Source organism: Neoarius graeffei, chromosome 18 (assembly GCF_027579695.1).
Source record: "Neoarius graeffei isolate fNeoGra1 chromosome 18, fNeoGra1.pri, whole genome shotgun sequence".
NCBI classification, from domain to species: domain Eukaryota; kingdom Metazoa; phylum Chordata; class Actinopteri; order Siluriformes; family Ariidae; genus Neoarius; species Neoarius graeffei.
The window spans coordinates 64,864,241-64,884,345 of NC_083586.1; the positions used below are offsets into that span (position 1 = coordinate 64,864,241).

The window sequence follows — 20,105 nt, forward strand, 5'->3', positions numbered from 1 at the left end:
TTTCATAATTATTTTCAGTGTTAATAACCTTCACTCTGGAGGCGAGTCACGTTTTCCCCCGAGCACCTATTGTTCAGTTCATTTCAGTAAGAATGTGTTCGAGCTCTTCATTAATCTGCTACAAAACTCTGACTCTCCTGTATCTAAAGAGATTATGGTCTGAGTGATGTGTGTCGAAAATAAGATGATTTTATTTACCTGTAACAGTGAGTCTAACTCCAGGTTTACCCATCCACCTTTCTTTCTCTTCATTTGTTATGATTCTGAAGGAGTACACATGTTCATCTGTTTTCTTCACATCACTCAGTCTGAGGGAGAAGTGTTTCTGTTCATCTCCTAAATACTCCACTCTGTCTGAGTAACCTGGTTCATTACGCAGGTCAGTAAACTCTGTTATGAACCAAAACTCCTCCTTCACTGTAAGACGTGTTGGGCGTGTGTACGTGCCGTTCATAAACACTGTAGATCCGTTTAAAGCACAGAGATTTTCTTGGCTGTATTTTACACTCCATTCATTCCCAAGAGCTCCTGAAACATGACACATGAAAGAGGTGATTAGAGGTCATTATCCTGAGCCCCGTAAAACAGTGAGTTCACTTACAGCTTCACTTCCCTCCTCTGGAAGTCCGAGTTGGAGAAATAAAAACATTTCTTTACCACTGGAAGAAAACTGTGTGCAGGATTTGGAGAAACTTCTGAATTCAGGGCTCGTTGTGTGGAATTAATATTTAAAAGCGTCCACTACTATTCAGTCTTCACTCACATCTGTTTTTCTTTCAATCCAGGAAAATTTAACAACAATATTTCACCCAGACTTCAGGTTTTGGTGGCAGGAAATGACATTTTTTCTTCTATTCTATTTTATATCTTATTCAGAGTTGAGTTCAGAAAACACACATCAGTATTCAGGCCTCAGAATTAAACACTATTCACACGTGATGTCAGAGTTATGTACGGGGGCGGAGTTTTTCCAAAAACAGAGGCGTGTCTGAGTTAAACATGATTCTGACCTTGAACTTAAGCGCATTTTTCACACGTAATGTCAGCGAGGAGCAGCGTTATATTATATTTATAATGTTATAATTATAACAAGTATTAAAATATCCTGGGGTTAAACTTGTATTTATTGTCTCTGGCGTGTGTAGCTGTGATGATGTCAATGTGCAACTCACCTGAGATCATGAACAGAAAAACCAGGTAAAGTGGAGAAGCCATTTTGAGAGACATCATTGCTGGAAAGCTTCGAGAGAAAAAAAAATAAAGTGAACTAATAATAAATCACAACAACAAGAACAGCAACAACATACAGATATATGATGTGATGACATACAGCATTCCCAGCATCCATCAGAAGTCTCTCATTAGCTGAGGGATTATTTATTTTCATACCACAGTGTGGTGGAATTCTGGATTCTGATTGGTCAGAAGGTGTTGATTAATTTTCTGTAACAGCAGCTCTGACAGCAGTGCAGCTGCAAATCACATGTTTATATTAATGCACTTGTTATAATACCTTATTGTTTCTATAGTAACAGCTCATGGTGGTAGCCATGGCCTAAAGGTTAGAGAAGCAGCCTCGGGCCTAAAGGGTTGCAGGTTCGATTCCCTGAACCTACAGGAACACTGTCGGGGGAGTGAATGAACAGCACTTCCACCTCCCTCTGTATTCATGGCTGAAGTGCCCGTGAGCAAGGCACCTAACCAGAGGAGATGTAAAAGTATGATGTCTCATTCTTTAAGAAATGTATTTTACACCACACACACTCTTTTAGCATTTCTTACAGAATAATCAGATTATATTTTCTGAACATGAGGACTGCGCTTATTAACTTTTCATAAATATTTTAATGAATCACGAAAATCACACATTCACAAGCCACAAATGAAAATCTGTACAAGAATTCACTGTTAGCAGCTCGACTCAGAGAAGCTAACACATGATTAAAACTTTATTTACCTGTCTGGAACTAATTTGCATATTCACAGAAGTGTATGAATTATTTGCTCCTGAAAGAAAGATTTTCTGGAAAGATGTCTAAAATACAACCAGAAATCAGAAAAAAAGATGGAACGGCATGGACAATAAAAATAAAAAATAATAAAACAGTGATTTCTGAATTTATTTTGACTTCTATTTCATTGCAGACAGAATGAACCCAAGATATTTCATGTTTTGTTGGTCAATTTCCTTTCATTTTTTAATATACATCCCTTCCTGCATTTCAGACCTGAAACACATTCCAAAAAAAGTTGTTCCAGGAGCAATTTAGGGCAAATAATGAGGTGCAACAATTAAATAATGATGTGATTTGAAACAGGTGACTGTAATCATGATTTGGGACAAAATCAGTATTCTAATTTTCAAAGGCACTCGTCTTTGAGGAGTAAAGATGGGCTGAAGATCTCCAGTTTGTCAATAAATTCATGAGAAAAAATTTGAAATGTTTAAAAGCAATGTTCCTCAAAGAAAGATGGGAAGGGATTTGGATATTTCACCCTCTATGGTGCATAATATCATTAAATGACTCAAGGCCAGACACCAGCTTAATAGAATTGAGGAATGTGTTAAGGACATTAGACACTGGATGCTTATTAACTTCCTTCTGCTTAACTCTGACAAGACTGAAGTACTTGTACTCGGACCACATACAGCTAGAAGTAAGTTTTCTGATTTCTCAGTAACTCTGGATGGCCTTTCTGTTTCTTCACGTGCAGCAGTAAAAGACCTCGGAGTGATTATTGACCACAGTCTTTCATTCGAAACTCACATTGATAACATTACCTGGATAGCTTTCTTTCATCTCAGAAATATTGCTAAGATAAGAAATTTAATGTCACTACATGACGTGGAAAAACTAGTTCATGCTTTCGTTCCCTCCAGGTTGGATTATTGTAATGCCTTACTGTCTGGATGTTCCAATAAGTGCATAAACAAGCTCCAGTTAGTTCAAAATGCAGCAGCAAGAGTCCTTACTAGAACTAGAAAATATGACCCCATCACCCCTGTCTTACCCACACTGCCTTGGCTCCCAATCAAATTCCATATTGCTTATAAAATACTACTATTGACCTTTAAAGCACTGAATGGTCTCGCACCACAGTACCTGAGTGAACTTCTGGTCCTTTATGACCCGCCACGCCTACTGAGATCAAAAGGTGCAGGCTGTCTGCTGGTACCTCGTATAGTGAAGGCTACATCATGGGGCAGAGCCTTTTCTTACAAAGCCCCATAGTTATGGAACAGCGTTTCAAGTAGTGTTCGGGAATCAGACACAGTCTCAGTGTTTAAGTCTCGGCTGAAAACATATCTGTTTCGCCAAGCCTTCTGTTAATGGTGTTTATGAGGTAAAGGTGTAGATCTGAAGGGTCCTCTGACAGAGTGTTTTGGTAAACTGGGATGTATGGATGCTGTCAGTCCCCACTTGCTTGCTCACTCGAGTTTGTTGACGGTGTAGTGGCTGCTGCTTTATGTCCCGGGGCTCCCTCATGCCTGTGTTACCTTTGACCTCCCTTTTAGTTATGCTGTCATAGTTAGTTTTGCCAGAGTCCCTGCTTGTACTCAGTGCAATATGTATACTGTTCCTACTTATTCAGGTGACATTGGTCATACCTAACAACCTGTGTTTTCTCTCTCTCTCTCCCCCCAAAAAAATCTGTCCCTCTGAGTTACATGTCAGTCCTAAGATCGAGATGCTGAACCTCTTCTGCTCCTCGGACCTGCCTGATCTATCCTGATGCCCTGTGTCTGGTTGGAGTCTCATCACATCGCTCCTGTGGAGGACGGCCCATATGGACAGTTGAAAGTCACACTTGGAAGACGCTCTGGACTCTTACAGTAATGCTTTTATGGCTGAGGACTACAGTTGACTTGCTGACTTTAGGACTGCAGTTGTCATGAACAGTTTTGCACTCAGGTTTCCATCAATGAAGAGCTATAACATCAACGAAACTGACTTCATGTTAAAACTGTTAATGTTGTAGTCATGTTGTCTGTTGATGCCCAAATGAGGATGGATTCCCTTTTGAGTCTGGTTCCTCTCGAGGTTTCTTCCTCATGATGTCTGAGGGAGTTTTTCCTTGCAACCATCGCACAGGTTTCATCACTGGGGATAGAATAGGGATAAAATTGGCTCATGTCTGGGGTCATTCAGATTCTGTAAAGCTGCTTGGGACAATGTCTATTGTTAAAAGCGCGATACAAACAATCTTGACTTGACTTGGCATACAGCTCATCACCCCTCCCCCCATGGGGCTGCTCAGACCACAACCTGGTTCATCTTGTCCCCATTTACATTCCTATGGTGAACAAACAACCCCCCACCACAAGGCATGTGAGAAAATGGTTGGAGGAGAGTAGCATGGCACTGAGGGACTGTTTTGAGGCCACAGACTGGGAAGTGCGGTGTAGTCCACATGGGGAGGACACTGACAGCCTTTTCCAACAACAAACCATGGGTGACTCCTGACCTGAAAACCCTGCTGAATCAGAAGATGAGGGCCTTCAGATCTGGGGACAAAGAAGAGCTGAGGAGAGTGCAGAATGAGCTCAAAAGGGAGATAAGAAAGAACAAGGAGTGCTATAGGAGGAATCTGGAGGAGCACCTGCAACAGAATAACACATGAGAGGTGGGGAGGGGCCTGAAAACCAACTCTGGCCACAGTAAAGACAGTGGGAGGGGCCCTGAATTTGGAGATCTGAAATGAGCAAATGAAATGAATCTGTTTTTCAACAGGTGGTTTCTGCACTCATTCCCTCCCCCACGCACCAGAGCCCAGACCAACCAGTGACCCAATCATTCCCCCATTGGCACACCTCTCCCCCCTCCCCCAGGTTAACACAGACATCAGTTGCACCCTTCTCATACCTTTCAACCCCCCCCCCCTTGTCGCTTTATTACCTGTGCATGAAGCACATAAGTTTCAGTCTTGTCACCAATAAGCTGAATCTTCTGAACAGCAGAAGATTTCATCAGAAACTCGAAACAAAACACATTTGATCAATGAACAGAGCGAAACATATTTGATCAATGAACAGATGGAGTGTGGCCTTCCACACTCCATCAGCACAGTCCGACCAACAGCCCCATCATCCTCCTTTCTCCTCTCTGTTCCTGGAGTCCTCCTGCTCTACTAATGTCAGTGTCTTCCCTTTTCACAACACACCTGATTCAACACTTCAGCTAATGAACAAAGCAGACGTGAGTGTGTTAAAGCAGGAAAATACTCTCTCAGACAAAAGAACTAAGATTACATTATTCCTGTAGCAGGGCTCAGAAACATGACAATAGGGGTGGGGCCACAAGACCAAATCAAACTACAGACCAGACTTGCAGACATTTTCAGGTACACAGAATACATCACTAAAGACTTCTGAAGAAACTGTCAGGGGGAAAAAAAAAACTAAAAAAACACCAGTGATGACAGTTGCTGTGGCCTGTCAGTTGGTCTGTGCATCACCATGGCAACATGCTACTGTGGCTTCTTTGGTAACTATTTCCATTGACGGAGCAAAAATAACCAAAATATTTGGCCAGATTGTGTCTGACATGTCAGTTACTTGATATTAATTCCTTAGTAACAGATCCGTCACACTTGCAATCCTTTCTATCTGTTATATTTTTTATATCCTGTTTATCTGCCGCTTCGTCCCTACGGCTGGGTCACAGCCACGCCGATATTCACTATAACAGCATTCTAGCTCATGTCATATTGTTTCATTAACTATAAACATCATTATTCATCAAGGAAAATAAGGAACCATGAAAAATATGGGGGAAATGTGACATTTTACCATTTTAAATATTCAATAAAAATATTTTAACATTCACAGATTGAAATTGTGATAAAAATCCATAAAAATGCACAATTATCTCAGACATAATCTCTCAGAAATCAGTATTATGCTGTATATCCATCATTCCCAGCACAGATACGTCATCAGCAAAAGTTACCAAAAGTCACATAGTTCCAAATTTAACACGACAAACTACAACTGCATTAAAATAATCAACACTGAGCCTCTCTATGTTCAGGAAATGTACACATAATGAGGAAATTTGGCAATTAAAGCATATTAAACATAAATGTGTTCTTACTGTGCGTTCTCGCCCCTCATGTCCAGCAAACAAACAAGGAATAAAGAAATGTGTGAGAAAATGAGTGTGTGGTTAAGACGTGTTGCAGATGTTTGCATTAACACACCACTTGGTTTCCTCTTTTTGCTGCATTAGTCCCTTCTTCTAAACAGAAGAAAGTACACAGAAGAGAAGAGATAAAAGAGACACATCTCTGAATGAATCTAAAAGAAAATACTCTTGATGTTTGCTCAATATATATGACCGATACATAAATATAAACCTGATGAGACTAGCGCTGAAGCAGAGAGTTTTCGCCTCAACTGTGATAGACATTTGATGCAAAAGCAAATTATTTACACCAGATTTTTTTTCATGAATTAAGCCACAAAAACTTTCCAACCATTTTCAAACACGTGCTCATGCATCTGCAAGATTGTGTCTGCACCAGAGTAAAAATTACATCATATATATTGTGTACAGGACATTTTAACACCTCAGTCCAATGTGTGAACAAATTAACCAGGTGCCCAGCAACCGAGGAAGTGAATCCCCCCCCCCCCCAAATCACCAAACACACTGTACACACTGTTTAAAACTTGGTCTAACTTTAAAATAAGTAATTTATAGGTATTATGGGTTTTTATCAGATTGTGTGGTCTATTTTATCTTACTATGAGAACTTCTGTGCTCCGTAATGCGATACAACAAGCATTCAGTATTTTTATCATCTACAGTATATCTAAATGATGACGTAAACCCTTCATAAATAAACAGCCTCACTCATTGCTTGAAATTGAGCTAAACCTCTTCTTCTTCTTCTTTTGGCTGCTCCCGATTAGGGGTCTCCACAGCGGATCTTTCGTCTCCATTGCTGCCTGTCTTCTGCATCCTTCTCTACCACACCTGCCATTTTCATGTCCTCTCTCACCACATCCATGTATCGCCTCTTTGGCCTTCCTCGTTTTCATTTGCCTGGCAGCTCCATCCTCAACATTCTCCTTCCCACATGCTCTGCATCTCTTCTCAGGATGTGCCCGTACCGTCTCAGTCTCATCTCTCTTTGCTTAATTCCCAAGCTCTCCACATGTGCTGTTCCTCTGATGTGCTTGTTCCTTATCCTGTCCAACCTCGTCACTCCCATCGCAAACCTTAACATCCTCAACTCTGCCACCTCCAACTTTGCCTCCTGTCTCTTCGTTAAGGGTACGGTCTTCAATCCATACTGTACATCACAGCTGATCTCACTACTGTCTTATACATCTTACCTTTCACTTTTGCTGGGACTTTCCTATCACAAATGACTCCTGAAATCCTTCTCCAACTGCTCCACCCTGCCTGCACTCTCTTTCTCACCTCACTATCGCAGCCCCCATTTTCCTGAACAGTTGACCACAGGTACTTGAATTCACCAACTTGTTTTATGTCTACTCCTTGCATCTTCACTACACTCTCATCCCCATTCTCATTGATGCACATGTATTCTGTTTTGCTATGGCTCACCTTCATTCTTCTTCATTCCAATGCAACATGACACCGCCTACGGTATATGTACAGGTGCAGTGACCATGCCTAAAATGTCGAGAAAGTGTCCAGTGACTTAAGAGGCTAAGGTAAATGATTTAGTAATGGGCTGAGTGGATAAGGCCAGAATAGATTTACGGCAGTTATATGTAATTAAGGAAAGGCCAGAGCTTGTGTCAAGCAGAGCATGTAGCTCTGTGACAGATATGGTGCGTTGTATGTGTGGCATAGGGGGAACACACTCAGAGCCATGTGTGTTAGGGTGGACCATTGGGGTGAGATTATCAGCCATGCGGTCTGCCATGACAGCCCCTAGTAGTTTCCCTGATCACTTGTGTCTGTAGAAAAGTGCATGCGCCAATTGGGGGACCTACAGTAATGTTGGGGATGGCCATAAGACTGTGGAGGTGGATGAGAGTCTGCATATGTAGTGTGTTTGTGGTGAGGGTGTGGAGAGGGTGAGCGAGGGCTATGGGAGTATGTGGCATGATTAGCATGGGAAGAGTGAGCTACAGGGCAAGACTGCCACTCCCAAGAAGGAGAGCAGCTGGGAGAATCACTGTGGTCAGCTGTAGTAGATCAATAGTGGGCAGTGGTTGGAGGGTGGCCATGAAAAGATTCACATGAGTAGTAAGAGGGAGAGTGGCAATGATGATGTGAGTAGGCATCCTCACAGCAGGGAGGTTGATGGGTGTGCCATTGTCCTGGAGAGTGTTGCCGAGGTGGAGAGTGGTCATCATGAGATGAGGGACGCTGTGGTGACATGCAGAATGAGGCATAGCTGTCTGATGAGCAGCGCAGACTGTGGACCTCATTGGGTCGGTGGTGGCTAATGTGATGGCTTGTGTAGTCAGCAGCTGCACAGGCATGTTGTGGACGCATAATCCTGCTCACCTCCTGGCGAAGGCTGGAGAATTGCCTTGAGAGTTGATCCAGTCAGTCATCAGATGTCTTCTCTTAAAAGTGGTGTAAGGCCTTGAAAGCAGCATGCAGTTCAGTCATAGCAGCCATTAATTCAGCACTAGGTGTTGATGCAGGACTGGATGATGTGGTTTGAGCAACAGTCACTGGCATAACAGGAGAAGGAGAGGCTATACTAATAGCTAACTGACCCTCTAGCCTCTCCTTCTCCTTGTTGAAGTACAAGTCAAAGTACATTTAGAAAGCAATGCTTTCTTTTTTATTTGCATTTTCCACACCATCCCAACTTTTTCTGATGTGTCTGATGAGTCCAGGTTGACCTTCTTCTAGAGTGATGGGCGTGTCAGGGTAAGAAGGGAAGCACATGAAACAATGCACCCATCATGTATAATGTCCACTGCACAAGTCTCCAGAGGCAGTGTTATGATCTGGGGTTGATTCAGTTGGTCAGGTCGAGACTCAGCAATGTGGCAATAAAATGGAGTCAGCTGATAACTGAATGTACTGAATGACCAGGGACACATCAATGGACACTGGACACAAGTTTTCTTGCCTGATGGCACGGACATATTCCAGGATGACAATGCCAAGTTTCATTATGAAAGAGTGGTTCAGGGAGCATGAGGAATCATTTTCACACATGATTTAATAGCCTTAAGATGTGTTGTTGATATTTTGAATAAACACACCATATAGTTTCCTTTTTTCTGAATTCATCACTTCAACAGAAAGTGCATTTTTACAACCAGTACCACAAAATATCAGACGTAATTTATCCCAGTATTGATATAATATCTCCATATGTACCAGCACTGACAGGCAATCAGTAAAAGTTGCTGAAAATAATAAACTTAGTCAAAGAAAAGACAAGTGCACTGAAAATAATATTACCACTAAGGCTTTCTCTCATCTCATCTCATCTCATCTCATCTCATCTCATCTCATCTCATCTCATCTCATCTCATCTCATCTCATCTCATCTCATTATCTCTAGCCGCTTTATCCTTCTACAGGGTCGCAGGCAAGCTGGAGCCTATCCCAGCTGACTACGGGCGAAAGGCGGGGTACACCCTGGACAAGTCGCCAGGTCATCACAGGACTAAGGCTTTCTATGTTCAGGAAAAATAGATATTAAACTAATGAGTGCAGGATAAGCAGCTACAGATAATGGATGGATGGACTAATGAGTGAATTTAATAGCTAAAAAGCATGAATTTTTTTTTCTTACCATGCCTACTCGACCCTCATGTCCAACAGGCAGACCAGAGAATAAAGAAAACCGTGAAAGAAATAGTGTGTGGTTAAGGCGTGTTGCTCATCCTGTTGTGCATAAACACAGCATTTTATTTCCTCTTTTTGCTGAAGTAGACACTTCTTCTGAAATTGAGAAAATACTCCGAAAAAGAAAGACACAAAATCTACCAGAATTTTTTTTTCGATTAACAAAAAATAAAATCTTGAAATAAACAAAATATTAAACATACTCTTTAAAAATTGGCACAGTATCGTCACTGAAGCAGAGAAATCAGTATCATAATGACTGAGGCGGAGCATTTGCAGAGGTACTTTTTGACTCAAATGTGAAGAAGTCATTTGCATTTTCCACAGGGAATGAACAGCTGCTCTACAGCTTCATGCTTGAATGATATCCTCTATTTAAAAAGTGCTCTTGACAACACCATTTCCACCATTTCTTTCTTCTTTTCTGCAACAGTACAATTTTGTTAATCTGGCCTCAGTGATGAAGTCAGCTGTGGATTTACATTACTACTCATCAGCTGGTCAGATCTACTCAAGGAGCTGAATTTATTTCCTGATTTACATTTTACTCTCTCAAAACGCCTCTCAGCATGACGCAACTATTACTCTGGAAGAACTAAAGCAGCAGTGAAGCACATTTTTAACCATGAATTAAGCTGAGAAAGGAGACTGTTTGGCCTGTGAGCATTTTTAAAGCAAACATGCTGGTTAATGTTTCCATCGGAATCAAGTTTATTGCAATAAAATACGTGCATGACCCTATCCCAACTTTTCTGAAACATGTTGCTGACATCAAATTCAAAATGAGCATATATTTTTCAAAAAACAATACAATTTCTCAGTTTCAACATTTTGAAATGTTGTCTTTGTACGATGTGCAATGAAATATAGTGTTTCCAAGATTTGCAAATCATCATATTCTGTTTTTTATTTACGTTTTACTGGGTGTCCCAAATTTATGGAATTGGGGTTGTAAACATATGTACACTACAAGACTGCAAGAAAGCCTATGACTCAATGCCCCACACATGGATCCTGGAATGCTTGAAATTGTACAATGTCAACAGGACTCTCAGAACCTTCATCAAGAACTCAATGAGACTGTGGAAAACAACCCTAGAGGCCAACTTCAAGCCAATAAGACAGGTCACCATCAAATGTGGCATATCCCAAGGAGATGGCCTCTCCCTGCTGCTGTTCTACATAGGACTGAACCCCCTCAGCCAGATCATCACCAAGAGTGGCTATGGATACAGGCTACAAAATGGAGCAACCATCAGCCACCTTTACATGGATGACATCAAGCTGTATGCCAGGTCTGAGTGAGACATCGAATCAGTGATCCACATGACCAGGAGCTACAGCAATGGCATCAGAATGTCATTCAGACTAGACACGTGTGCCTGGACAGTAACAAGGAGAGGGAAGGCAGTTAGAAATGAGGGGGTAGTGCTACCAGATGACATAATAGTAGACATGGAAGATAGCTACAACTACCTTGGAATCTTGTAGACTAATGGCAACCATGAAGAGGCCGCTAGGAAAGCAGTGACAGCCAAATACCTACAAAGCATAATGCAAGTCCTGACTAGTCAGCTGAATGGGAAGAACAAGGTGCAGGCCATCAACACCTCCACCCTGCTAGTCATCAGATACCCTGCTGGCATAATAAGCTGACCAAAGGAGGAGATAGAGGCCACTGACATCAGAACAAGAAAACTCCTGACATTGCACAGAGGATTTCACCCCAAGTCCATCATCCTGAGGCTATACACTAAGAGGAGTGAAGGAGGCCAAGGATTAGTGAGTGTCAGAGCCACTATCCAGGAAGAAACAACAAAGACCCATGAGTGCATCAAGGAGATGGCCCCAGGCAGCAGAAACCCGGGAAGGAAGTGCAAGAGGAACCACCATGGAAAGACAAACCACTGCAGGGGATGTACCACCGGCAGGTAGAAGAAGTGGCTGATATTGAAAAATCCTACCAGTGGCTGGATAAAGCTGGACTGGAAGACAGCACAGAGGCACTAATCATAGTTGCACAGGAACAAGCCCTCAGCACAAGTTCAATTGAGGCTGGGATTTACCACACGAGGCAGGACCCCAGGTGTAGACTGTGCAAAGATGGCTCTGAGACAATCCAGTATATAACAGCAGGGTGTAAGATACTAGCAGGAACAGTGTAGATGGAACGGCGTAACCAAGTGGGCTGCATAGTGACCATAAACATATGTGCCAAGTATGGACTGGATGTCCCAAGGTCAAAGTGGGACACACCTCTGAAGGTGGTTGGGAATGACCAAGTTAAGGAAAGTGCATTTCAAATATCTCCATTTTTTTATGTGCAAAACTAAATTTGTTCCTTAAATAAATATATTACGTTCATTATGTCTTCTTCTTAAATCAAAATAATTAGTTTTCTTTTGTTTCAGACATGTAAAAGCTTTTTACCTTTACCTGACATGTTTCGACGGTGTAACTTCCGTCTTCATCAGAGGGTGACCCTCTGATGAAGACGGAAGTTACACCGTCGAAACATGTCAGGTAAAGATAAAAAGCTTTTACATGTCTGAAAATAAAGAAAACTAATTATTTAAAATTTGTTCCTTTTTAATGACTCATCTCCATAATTATCACTCCAACCTTCATAAGCTTATTTAACTTTCATTTTGAAGGTGAACTGCATTTGGATCATCACGTCGCATTCTTAATCAGTTTTACAGTGGTGTGAAATACTTCATGTGATGTACACTGATGTCATTCGACTCATCTCCACCTGGTGTTTAGACAGAAGAACAAGTGTAATCTTTCTTACTAAATCCCCCCCCATGATATAAAAGATTCAATGCAATAAAAGCTGAATTTCTTGCATCTGACCACTGGGTGTCACTACGACATGCTGTGATAAAAAGCTTTGAGAAATTAACTCTTTTTTGATAACAATGGTGTGAAAGCTTCATTCCGCCATCACAAGCATATGACATCACATTAATGGCATTTAGCAGACGCTCTTATCCAGAGTGACATACAACATACCCAGAGCAGCCTGGGGAGCAGTTTGGGGTTTGGGGCCTTGCTCAAGGGCTCTTCAACCAGTCCTGCTGGTCCTGGGAATCAAACCGGAGAACTTTTGGTCTCGAAGCTGATTCTCTAACCATTAGGTCTGTTTTATGCACATTTTATGAAGGGAAATTTCAAAGATTTTCACAGCACTTGTTGATTCATTTTCTCTAACAGCAGTTCTGACAATAGGAGTAGTCGTGACTTGTATGATGGATGCTCCAATAGCACCCGGAAGTTGGTTATTTTCCAAATGTAGCACTTAAAATGTGCAAGGACTTTCATTTTGAAATGGGACTTAAGAACCAGGAAGGGCAGAAGAAGAATGGGATGTTGGAGTACAAAACCAATGGAGTGCTGACATTTTGTTTTTGATCGCTAACCTCGAGTGGTGAGCAGCTCTTTAGAAATGGTTGTATACTTTGAGGTAAAAATAAACTTCAAGAGTTCCAGATACAATGCAACTCTGTGTTTGGTCGTGTTTTATGCCCCCCCAGAACTTAACATTACAGTGATAGCAACGATGGTGAGTTTTTATTAATGTGATAGGAATTTTTTCCCTCCTTCTCCGCTATCACCTGCACGGATGTTTTCCTCTATGCATGTTTTCTTCACATTTTGTTGTAAGTTGGGCTGTTTTTGCCACGTAGCTGTGAGTTATCAGTTAGTTAGCCAGGCTATTCTGTTTCATTTTCTTTTCTGACACAGAATTATGTTAGACAAGGAATACATTGCTGCTGCTGAGGAGGGACACAGACCTGCTGCTAACCCAATGCCTCAACCACAGGACACGAACTCGCATGTGCCATTTTGGATTGATCTCCATCCTTTTTCTGGAGATGGAACTGAGCCATTTCACTCCTGGAATCAAAGATTTGAGGTTGCATTGGCTGTGTCGCGTTGGCACTTGGATAAAGCTAAATTATTGCCTACAAAGCTAAGTGGTCCTGCATTTTCATATAGGCAGACTCTTTTGACTGCAATCAAATCTGATTTTGCCCAAGTTAAAGCTAATTTGACTGCTGTTTTAAATAGACAGCCCTTCATAGCCACTTTTCAGACATATCTCAATTCACACCCGTGCAAACCCAATGAGCCCCTTGCAGTTTATGCTGCTGAACTGACTACACTGGTGGCTGAAGCTTTTCTTAACTATGATGCATGAGGAAAGAGTTCTGAAGGTTTTTGGTGTTTTGTGACTTGATTGAACTCATCATTCCAGCTCAAAATCCATGAGCATGGCGCGCTAACTTTGGAAGCTGCTCTTAAAGTGGCCACACAGTGTGAAAGGGGTCAGTTAGCTATTAGTATAGCCTCTCCTTCTCCTGTTATGCCAGTGACTGTTGATCAAACCACATCATCCAGTCCTGCATTAACACCTAGTGCTGAATTAATGGCTGCTATCACTGAACTGTGTGCTGATTTCAAGGCCTTACACCACTTTTAAATGAAGACATCTGATGACTGACTGGATCAACTCTCAAGGCAATTCTCCAGCCTTCGCCAGGAGGTGACCAGGATTAAGCATCCACAACATGCTTGTGCAGCTGCTGACTACACAACCCATCACATTAGCCACCACCGACCCAATGAGGTCCGCAGTCTGTGCCACTCATCAGAGAGCTATGCCTCATCCTGCATGTCACCACAGCGTCCCTTATCTCGTGATGACCACTCTCCACCTCAGCACCACTCTCCAGGACGATGGCACACCCATCAACCTCCCTGCTGTGAGGATGCCTACTCACATCATCATTGCTATGCTTCCTCTTACTACACATGTGAGTCTTTTCATGGCCACCCTCCTACCACTGCCCACTATAGATCCACTACAGCTTACCACACTGATTCTCCCAGCCACTCTCCAGGAGGCATCCGAAAGAGATGCCCAAGCCACCTCAGCTGATTCCTCTCGATGTGGAGGAGCAGTGGCTCTACTCCGAGCTCCTCCCGAGTGACTGTGCTTCTCACCCTATCTCTAAGGGAGCGCCCAGCCACCCTGCGAAGGAAACTAATTTCGGCCGCTTGTATCCGCGATCTTGTTCTTTCGGTCATTACCCAAAGCTCATGACCATAGGTGAGAGTCGGAACGTAGATCGACTGGTAAATCGAGAGCTTCGCCTTTCAGCTCAGCTCCTTCTTCACCACAACGGACCGGTAAAGCGACTGCATCACTGCGGAGGCCGCACCGATCCACCCGTCGATCTCACGCTCCATCCTTCCCTCACTCGTGAACAAGATCCCGAGATACTTAAACTCCTCCGCTTGACGCAGGACTTCTTCACCAATCTGGAGAGGGCAAGCCACCCTTTTCCGGTCGAGAACCATGGCCTTGGACTTGGAGGTGCTGATTCTCATCCCAGCCGCTTCACACTCGACTGCAAACCGCCCCAGTGCATGCTGAAGGTCTAGGTTTGAAGAAGCCAACAGGACAACATCATCTGCAAAAAGCAGAGATGAAATCCTGTGGTTCCCAAACAGGATTCCTTCCGGCCCCTGGCTGCACCTAGAAATTCTGTCCATAAAGATTATGAACAGAACCGGTGACAAAGGGCAGCCCTGCCGGAGTCCAATATGCACTGGGAACAGGTCTGACTTACTGCCGGCAATGCGAACCAGACTCCTGCTCCGTTCGTACAGGGACCGGACAGCCCTTAGCAAAAAAGCCCCGAACCCCATACTCCCGAAGCACCCCCCACAGAATACCATGAGGGACATGGTCGAATGCCTTCTCCAAATCCACAAAGCACATGTGGACTGGTTGGGCAAACTCCCATGAACCCTCGAGCACCCTATGAAGGGTATAGATCTGGTCCAGTGTTCCGCGACCAGGAAGAAAACTGCATTGTTCCTCCTGGATCTGAGGTTTGACTATTGGCCGAATTCTCCTCTCCAGTACCCTGGAGTAAACCTTCTCTGGGAGGCTGAGAAGTATGATTCCCCTATAATTGGAGCACACTCTCCGGTCCCCTTTCTTAAAAAGAGGGACCACCACCCCAGTCTGCCACTCCAGAGGCACTGTCCCCGACCACCACACAATGTTGCAGAGGCGCGTCAGCCAAGACAGCCCCACAATATCCAGAGACTTGAGATACTCAGGGCGGATCTCATCCACACCCGGTGCCTTGCCACCGAGGAGCTTGCTAACCACCTCAGTGACTTCGGCTTGGGTAATGGATGAGTCCACCTCTGAGTCATCAGCCTCCACTTCCTCAATGGAAGACGTGACAGTGGGATTGAGGAGATACTCGAAATATTCCTTCCACCGCCCGACAATGTCCCCAGTCGAGGTCAACAGCTCCCCACCCGCACTGTAAACAGTGTTGGCAGAATACTGCTTCCCCCTCCTGAGGCACCAGATGGTTTGCCAGAATTTCTTCGAGGCCAACCGATAGTCCCCCTCCATGGCCTCACCGAACTCCTCCCAGTTCCAAGTTTTTGCTTCCGCAACTGCCCGAGCTGCGGCACGCTTGGCCTGCCAATACCCATCAGCTGCCTCAGAAGTCCCGGAGGCCAACATGGCCTGATAGGACTCCTTCTTCAGCTTGACGGCATCTCTTACTTCCGGTGTCCACCACCAGGTTTGGGGATTGCCGCCACGACAGGCACCGGAGACCTTGTGGCCACAGCTCCGAACAGCCACATCAACAATGGAGGCAGAGAACATAGTCCACTCAGACTCAATGTCCCCCGCCTCCCTCGGAAGCTGGGAGCAGCTCTCCCGGAGGTGGGAGTTAAAGACCTCCCTGACAGAGTGCTCGGCCAGACGTTCCCAGCAGACCCTCACCATACATTTGGGCCTGCCAGGTCTGTCTGGCTTCCTCCTCTGCCAGTGGATCCAACTCACCACCAGGTGGTGATCAGTTGACAGCTCAGCCCCTCTTTTCACCCGAGTGTCCGAGACATAGGGCCAGAGATCCAATGAAATGACAAAGTCGATCATCGACCTCCGACCTAAGGTATCCTGGTGCCATGTACACTTATGGACACCCCTATGCTCGAACATGGTGTTCATTATGGACAAACCGTGACTAGCACAGAAGTCCAATAACAAAACACTACTCACAAAACACTACTCGGGTTCAGATCGGGGAGGCCGTTCCTCCCAATCAAGCCCCTCCAGGTGTCACTGTCATTGCCCACATGAGCGTTGAAGTCCCCCAGTAGAACAATGGAGTCCCCAGTCTGAGCACCTCTCAGTACCTCTCCCAGGGACTCCAAGAAGGCTGGGTACTCTATACTGCTATTCGGCCCGTAGGCACAAACAACAGCAAGAGCCCTCTCCCTGATCCTAAGGCGCAGAGAGGCGACCCTGTTGTTCACTGGGATAAACTCCAACACATGGCGGCTGAGCTGGGGAGCTATAAACAAGCCCACACCAGCTTGCCGCCATTCACCATGGGCAATTCCAGAGAAGTGGAGAGTCCAGCCCTTCTCGAGGAGCTGGGTTCAGGAGCCCAAGCTGTGCATGTTCCTAGGAGCTATGTTGTTGGGGGCATTATGCCCTTGTTAGGGTCTCCCAAGGCAGACAGGTCCAAGGTGACAGACCAGACTAAGAGCAGTTCACCAAAACCCCTTATGGATAACAATCTATCAAGGACCGTGACATCGCCTGGTATGGCACAGCCAGGGCCCTACCCTGGAGCCAGGCCTGGGGTTGGGGCTCGTATGTGAGCGCTTGGTGGCCAGGCCTTTGCCCACAGGGCCTGGCTGTGCTCAGCCCGAAGCAGTGATGTGGGCCCGACCTCCTGTGGGTTCACCACCCACAGAGGTAGCCGTAGGGGGCTGGTGCAGTGTGGATTGGGCGGCAGTCAAAGGCAGGGGCCTCAACGACCTGATCCCCGAGCACAGCGGCTAGCTATTGTGACATGGTCTGATTTACCATATGTAATATATCAAAAGAAAGGTAATTGTTTACTGGTTAAGATGATATATGTCAAGTTTAGATCTGATGGTGCTAAGTATTTTAAAATTTAGACCTAACAGTTGTACCCCACTTGTCCCTGCCCTATCCCGAACAATCAGTGAAAATTTTAATTCCACATAATACCAAGCCACAATTAACTTAATAAACAATATTAATATATTTAGGGACAATTTACATGAATATACCTTTCATCTGATACCATACATAGCGTCTTACCATACCAAGTCTGCCAGATGACGACAATCAGACAATCTTATAATATGATTGTAGTGATTACAATAATTCTCAATATATAAAAACAGTACAGTTTCAATGGAAGGTGAAGCAGCAATGAAGTGTTCATTTTATTGACATTGTTTTGTGTACTAATGCTTCATTCAGATTCACTTACAAGGCTACAAGCATATCAAGTATGAAGCAGATTTACCTGTCGTGTGCAAGGGAATCACCAGGTCGTATACTTTCCATATTTAAGTTTTACTTTCCAGCCTAAAGACAATTAACTGTATCATTTAAGTTGAAATAGTTAAGACGAGTAGCGAACTCTGTATTGCAATCACACAGTCCATCTGTTGTTTGTGCATAATTCATGTTATTTCAGTGTTATGATATTGTTTCTTGTTTAAATTTTGCAAGTGTCCAAAATTAGTATGATCTTTTCCTGAAAATGTTTAATAACCTAAAGCAGTGCTGAATTGCAAAAATGTTTCAATGATGTGCCAAGTTATGATATATAGTTTTGTGAATACTTTTCTGTTGGCCTAACCAGGTGTTTAGTTTACATATTCCCTAATATGTTTAAATGAACACTGAGTTCAAAATAATGGTTTTTACATGCACCAAAGTGGTCCATGGCATAAACAGGTATTGAGCTTATATTGCTATATATAGTATGAATGTAGACCAATGTGAAAATATAAAAGCATCTTTTGGCAATACAGTCGTTTTTCATGAGTATCATATTTGGCAGACTTGCTATGGTAAGAAGCTATGTATGGTATCAAATGAAAGATATTTTAATGTAAATTGTCACTAAATATATTAATGTGGTTTATTAAGTTCATTGTGGCTTGGTATTATGTGGAATTAAAATTTTCACCGATTCTTCGGGATAGCACAGGGAAAAGTGGGGTACAACTGTTAGGTCTAAATTTTAAAATACTTAGCACCATCAGATCTAAACTTGACATATATCATCTTAACCAGTAAACAATTACCTTTCTTTTGATATATTACATATGGTAATCAGACCATGGTGAGCCACAAGAGTGGAAGTCATAACGCGGACAAAAATTATGGCACAGTATTGGCGAAAATTTAACGTTTTGGGAGCGCGATCCAATATTTGAGGAAAATGAATAGTGAGAACCAATATATTTACTGTTACCAGTTGATTTCATGTTCAGAGGACCCCAATGCTTTAAAAAAAATCTTGTTTTGTAGAGTTGTGGGGGGGATGCATGTGGACCTTACTGGGCCCATGCAGGGCTTTGAACCAGAATTTTTTTCCTATTGGTTCGTTCCGAACAAAAACGGAATTTTAACGTTTCCGGTTTTGGGTTCCACCATTAAATGGACGTTCCCGAACCGGTTAGAACAAAAAAAAATTCGTTCCCGGAACGGTTAATTACGTTCCCTGTCAGCTGTTTAACAAATGGCTATAAAATTATGTCTCTGTCTCATCCAGCTTAAGCCAAATGTAGGCTAATTCTATTACAACCTTCATTAAATAAGACAAGAAATAATTCAAAACAATTATTATTTCAAATGTTGGCGATTTGGATTCTCAGTATGTCTTCCCATCTACACAAACAGAAAAAGTGCCAAAAATGAAAGATAATTCGTTTAGTGTGTTACCAAAGGCTTGTCTTTTTTTTTTTTTTTGGATAGGACAGTGTAGAGAGACAGGAAACGAGTGGGAGAAAGAGAGGGATCGGGAAATGACCTCGGGCCGGAATCGAACCCGGGTCCCCGGATTTATGGTAAGGTGCCTTAGCCATCTGAGCCACGACACCCCCTCCAAAGGCTAGTCAGGCCCTATAGAGGGCTACCGCATGATGTCACCCTGCCGCGAGATTTTGTTAGGCGCCATATTGGAAGTACACATCTATGCAAGTACATGCATACATAAAACAAACTACACCTGAAATGTAGCCAGGGCCGGTTCTGCCCTAATCTGGACCCGGGTGCAACATCGTGCAACCCCCCCCCCCCCCCCCCCCCCAAAAAAAAAAAACAGTCTAAATCAGGACAACCATCACATAACTATAAACATTTTATATCAACTATTTTAACTAAATGGGCTATAATAAATAAGCCTGCAGGCAGCCACGGCGGGC

The 20,105-nt window shown here is 43.4% G+C and overlaps 1 protein-coding gene across 1 annotated transcript in view; it reads right to left on the minus strand.

Moving 5' to 3' along the window:
• Positions 1-20,105, minus strand: part of LOC132865822 (titin-like) — a 107,815-nt gene that overhangs the window by 56,604 nt on the left and 31,106 nt on the right. The window contains exons 11-13 of the mRNA XM_060898320.1: positions 4,451-4,602; positions 1,173-1,240; positions 199-528 (exon numbers count right to left, since the gene is read on the minus strand). Coding sequence (XP_060754303.1) covers positions 199-528; positions 1,173-1,240; positions 4,451-4,602 — 550 coding nt within the window. The remainder of the gene's footprint in view (positions 1-198; positions 529-1,172; positions 1,241-4,450; positions 4,603-20,105) is intronic.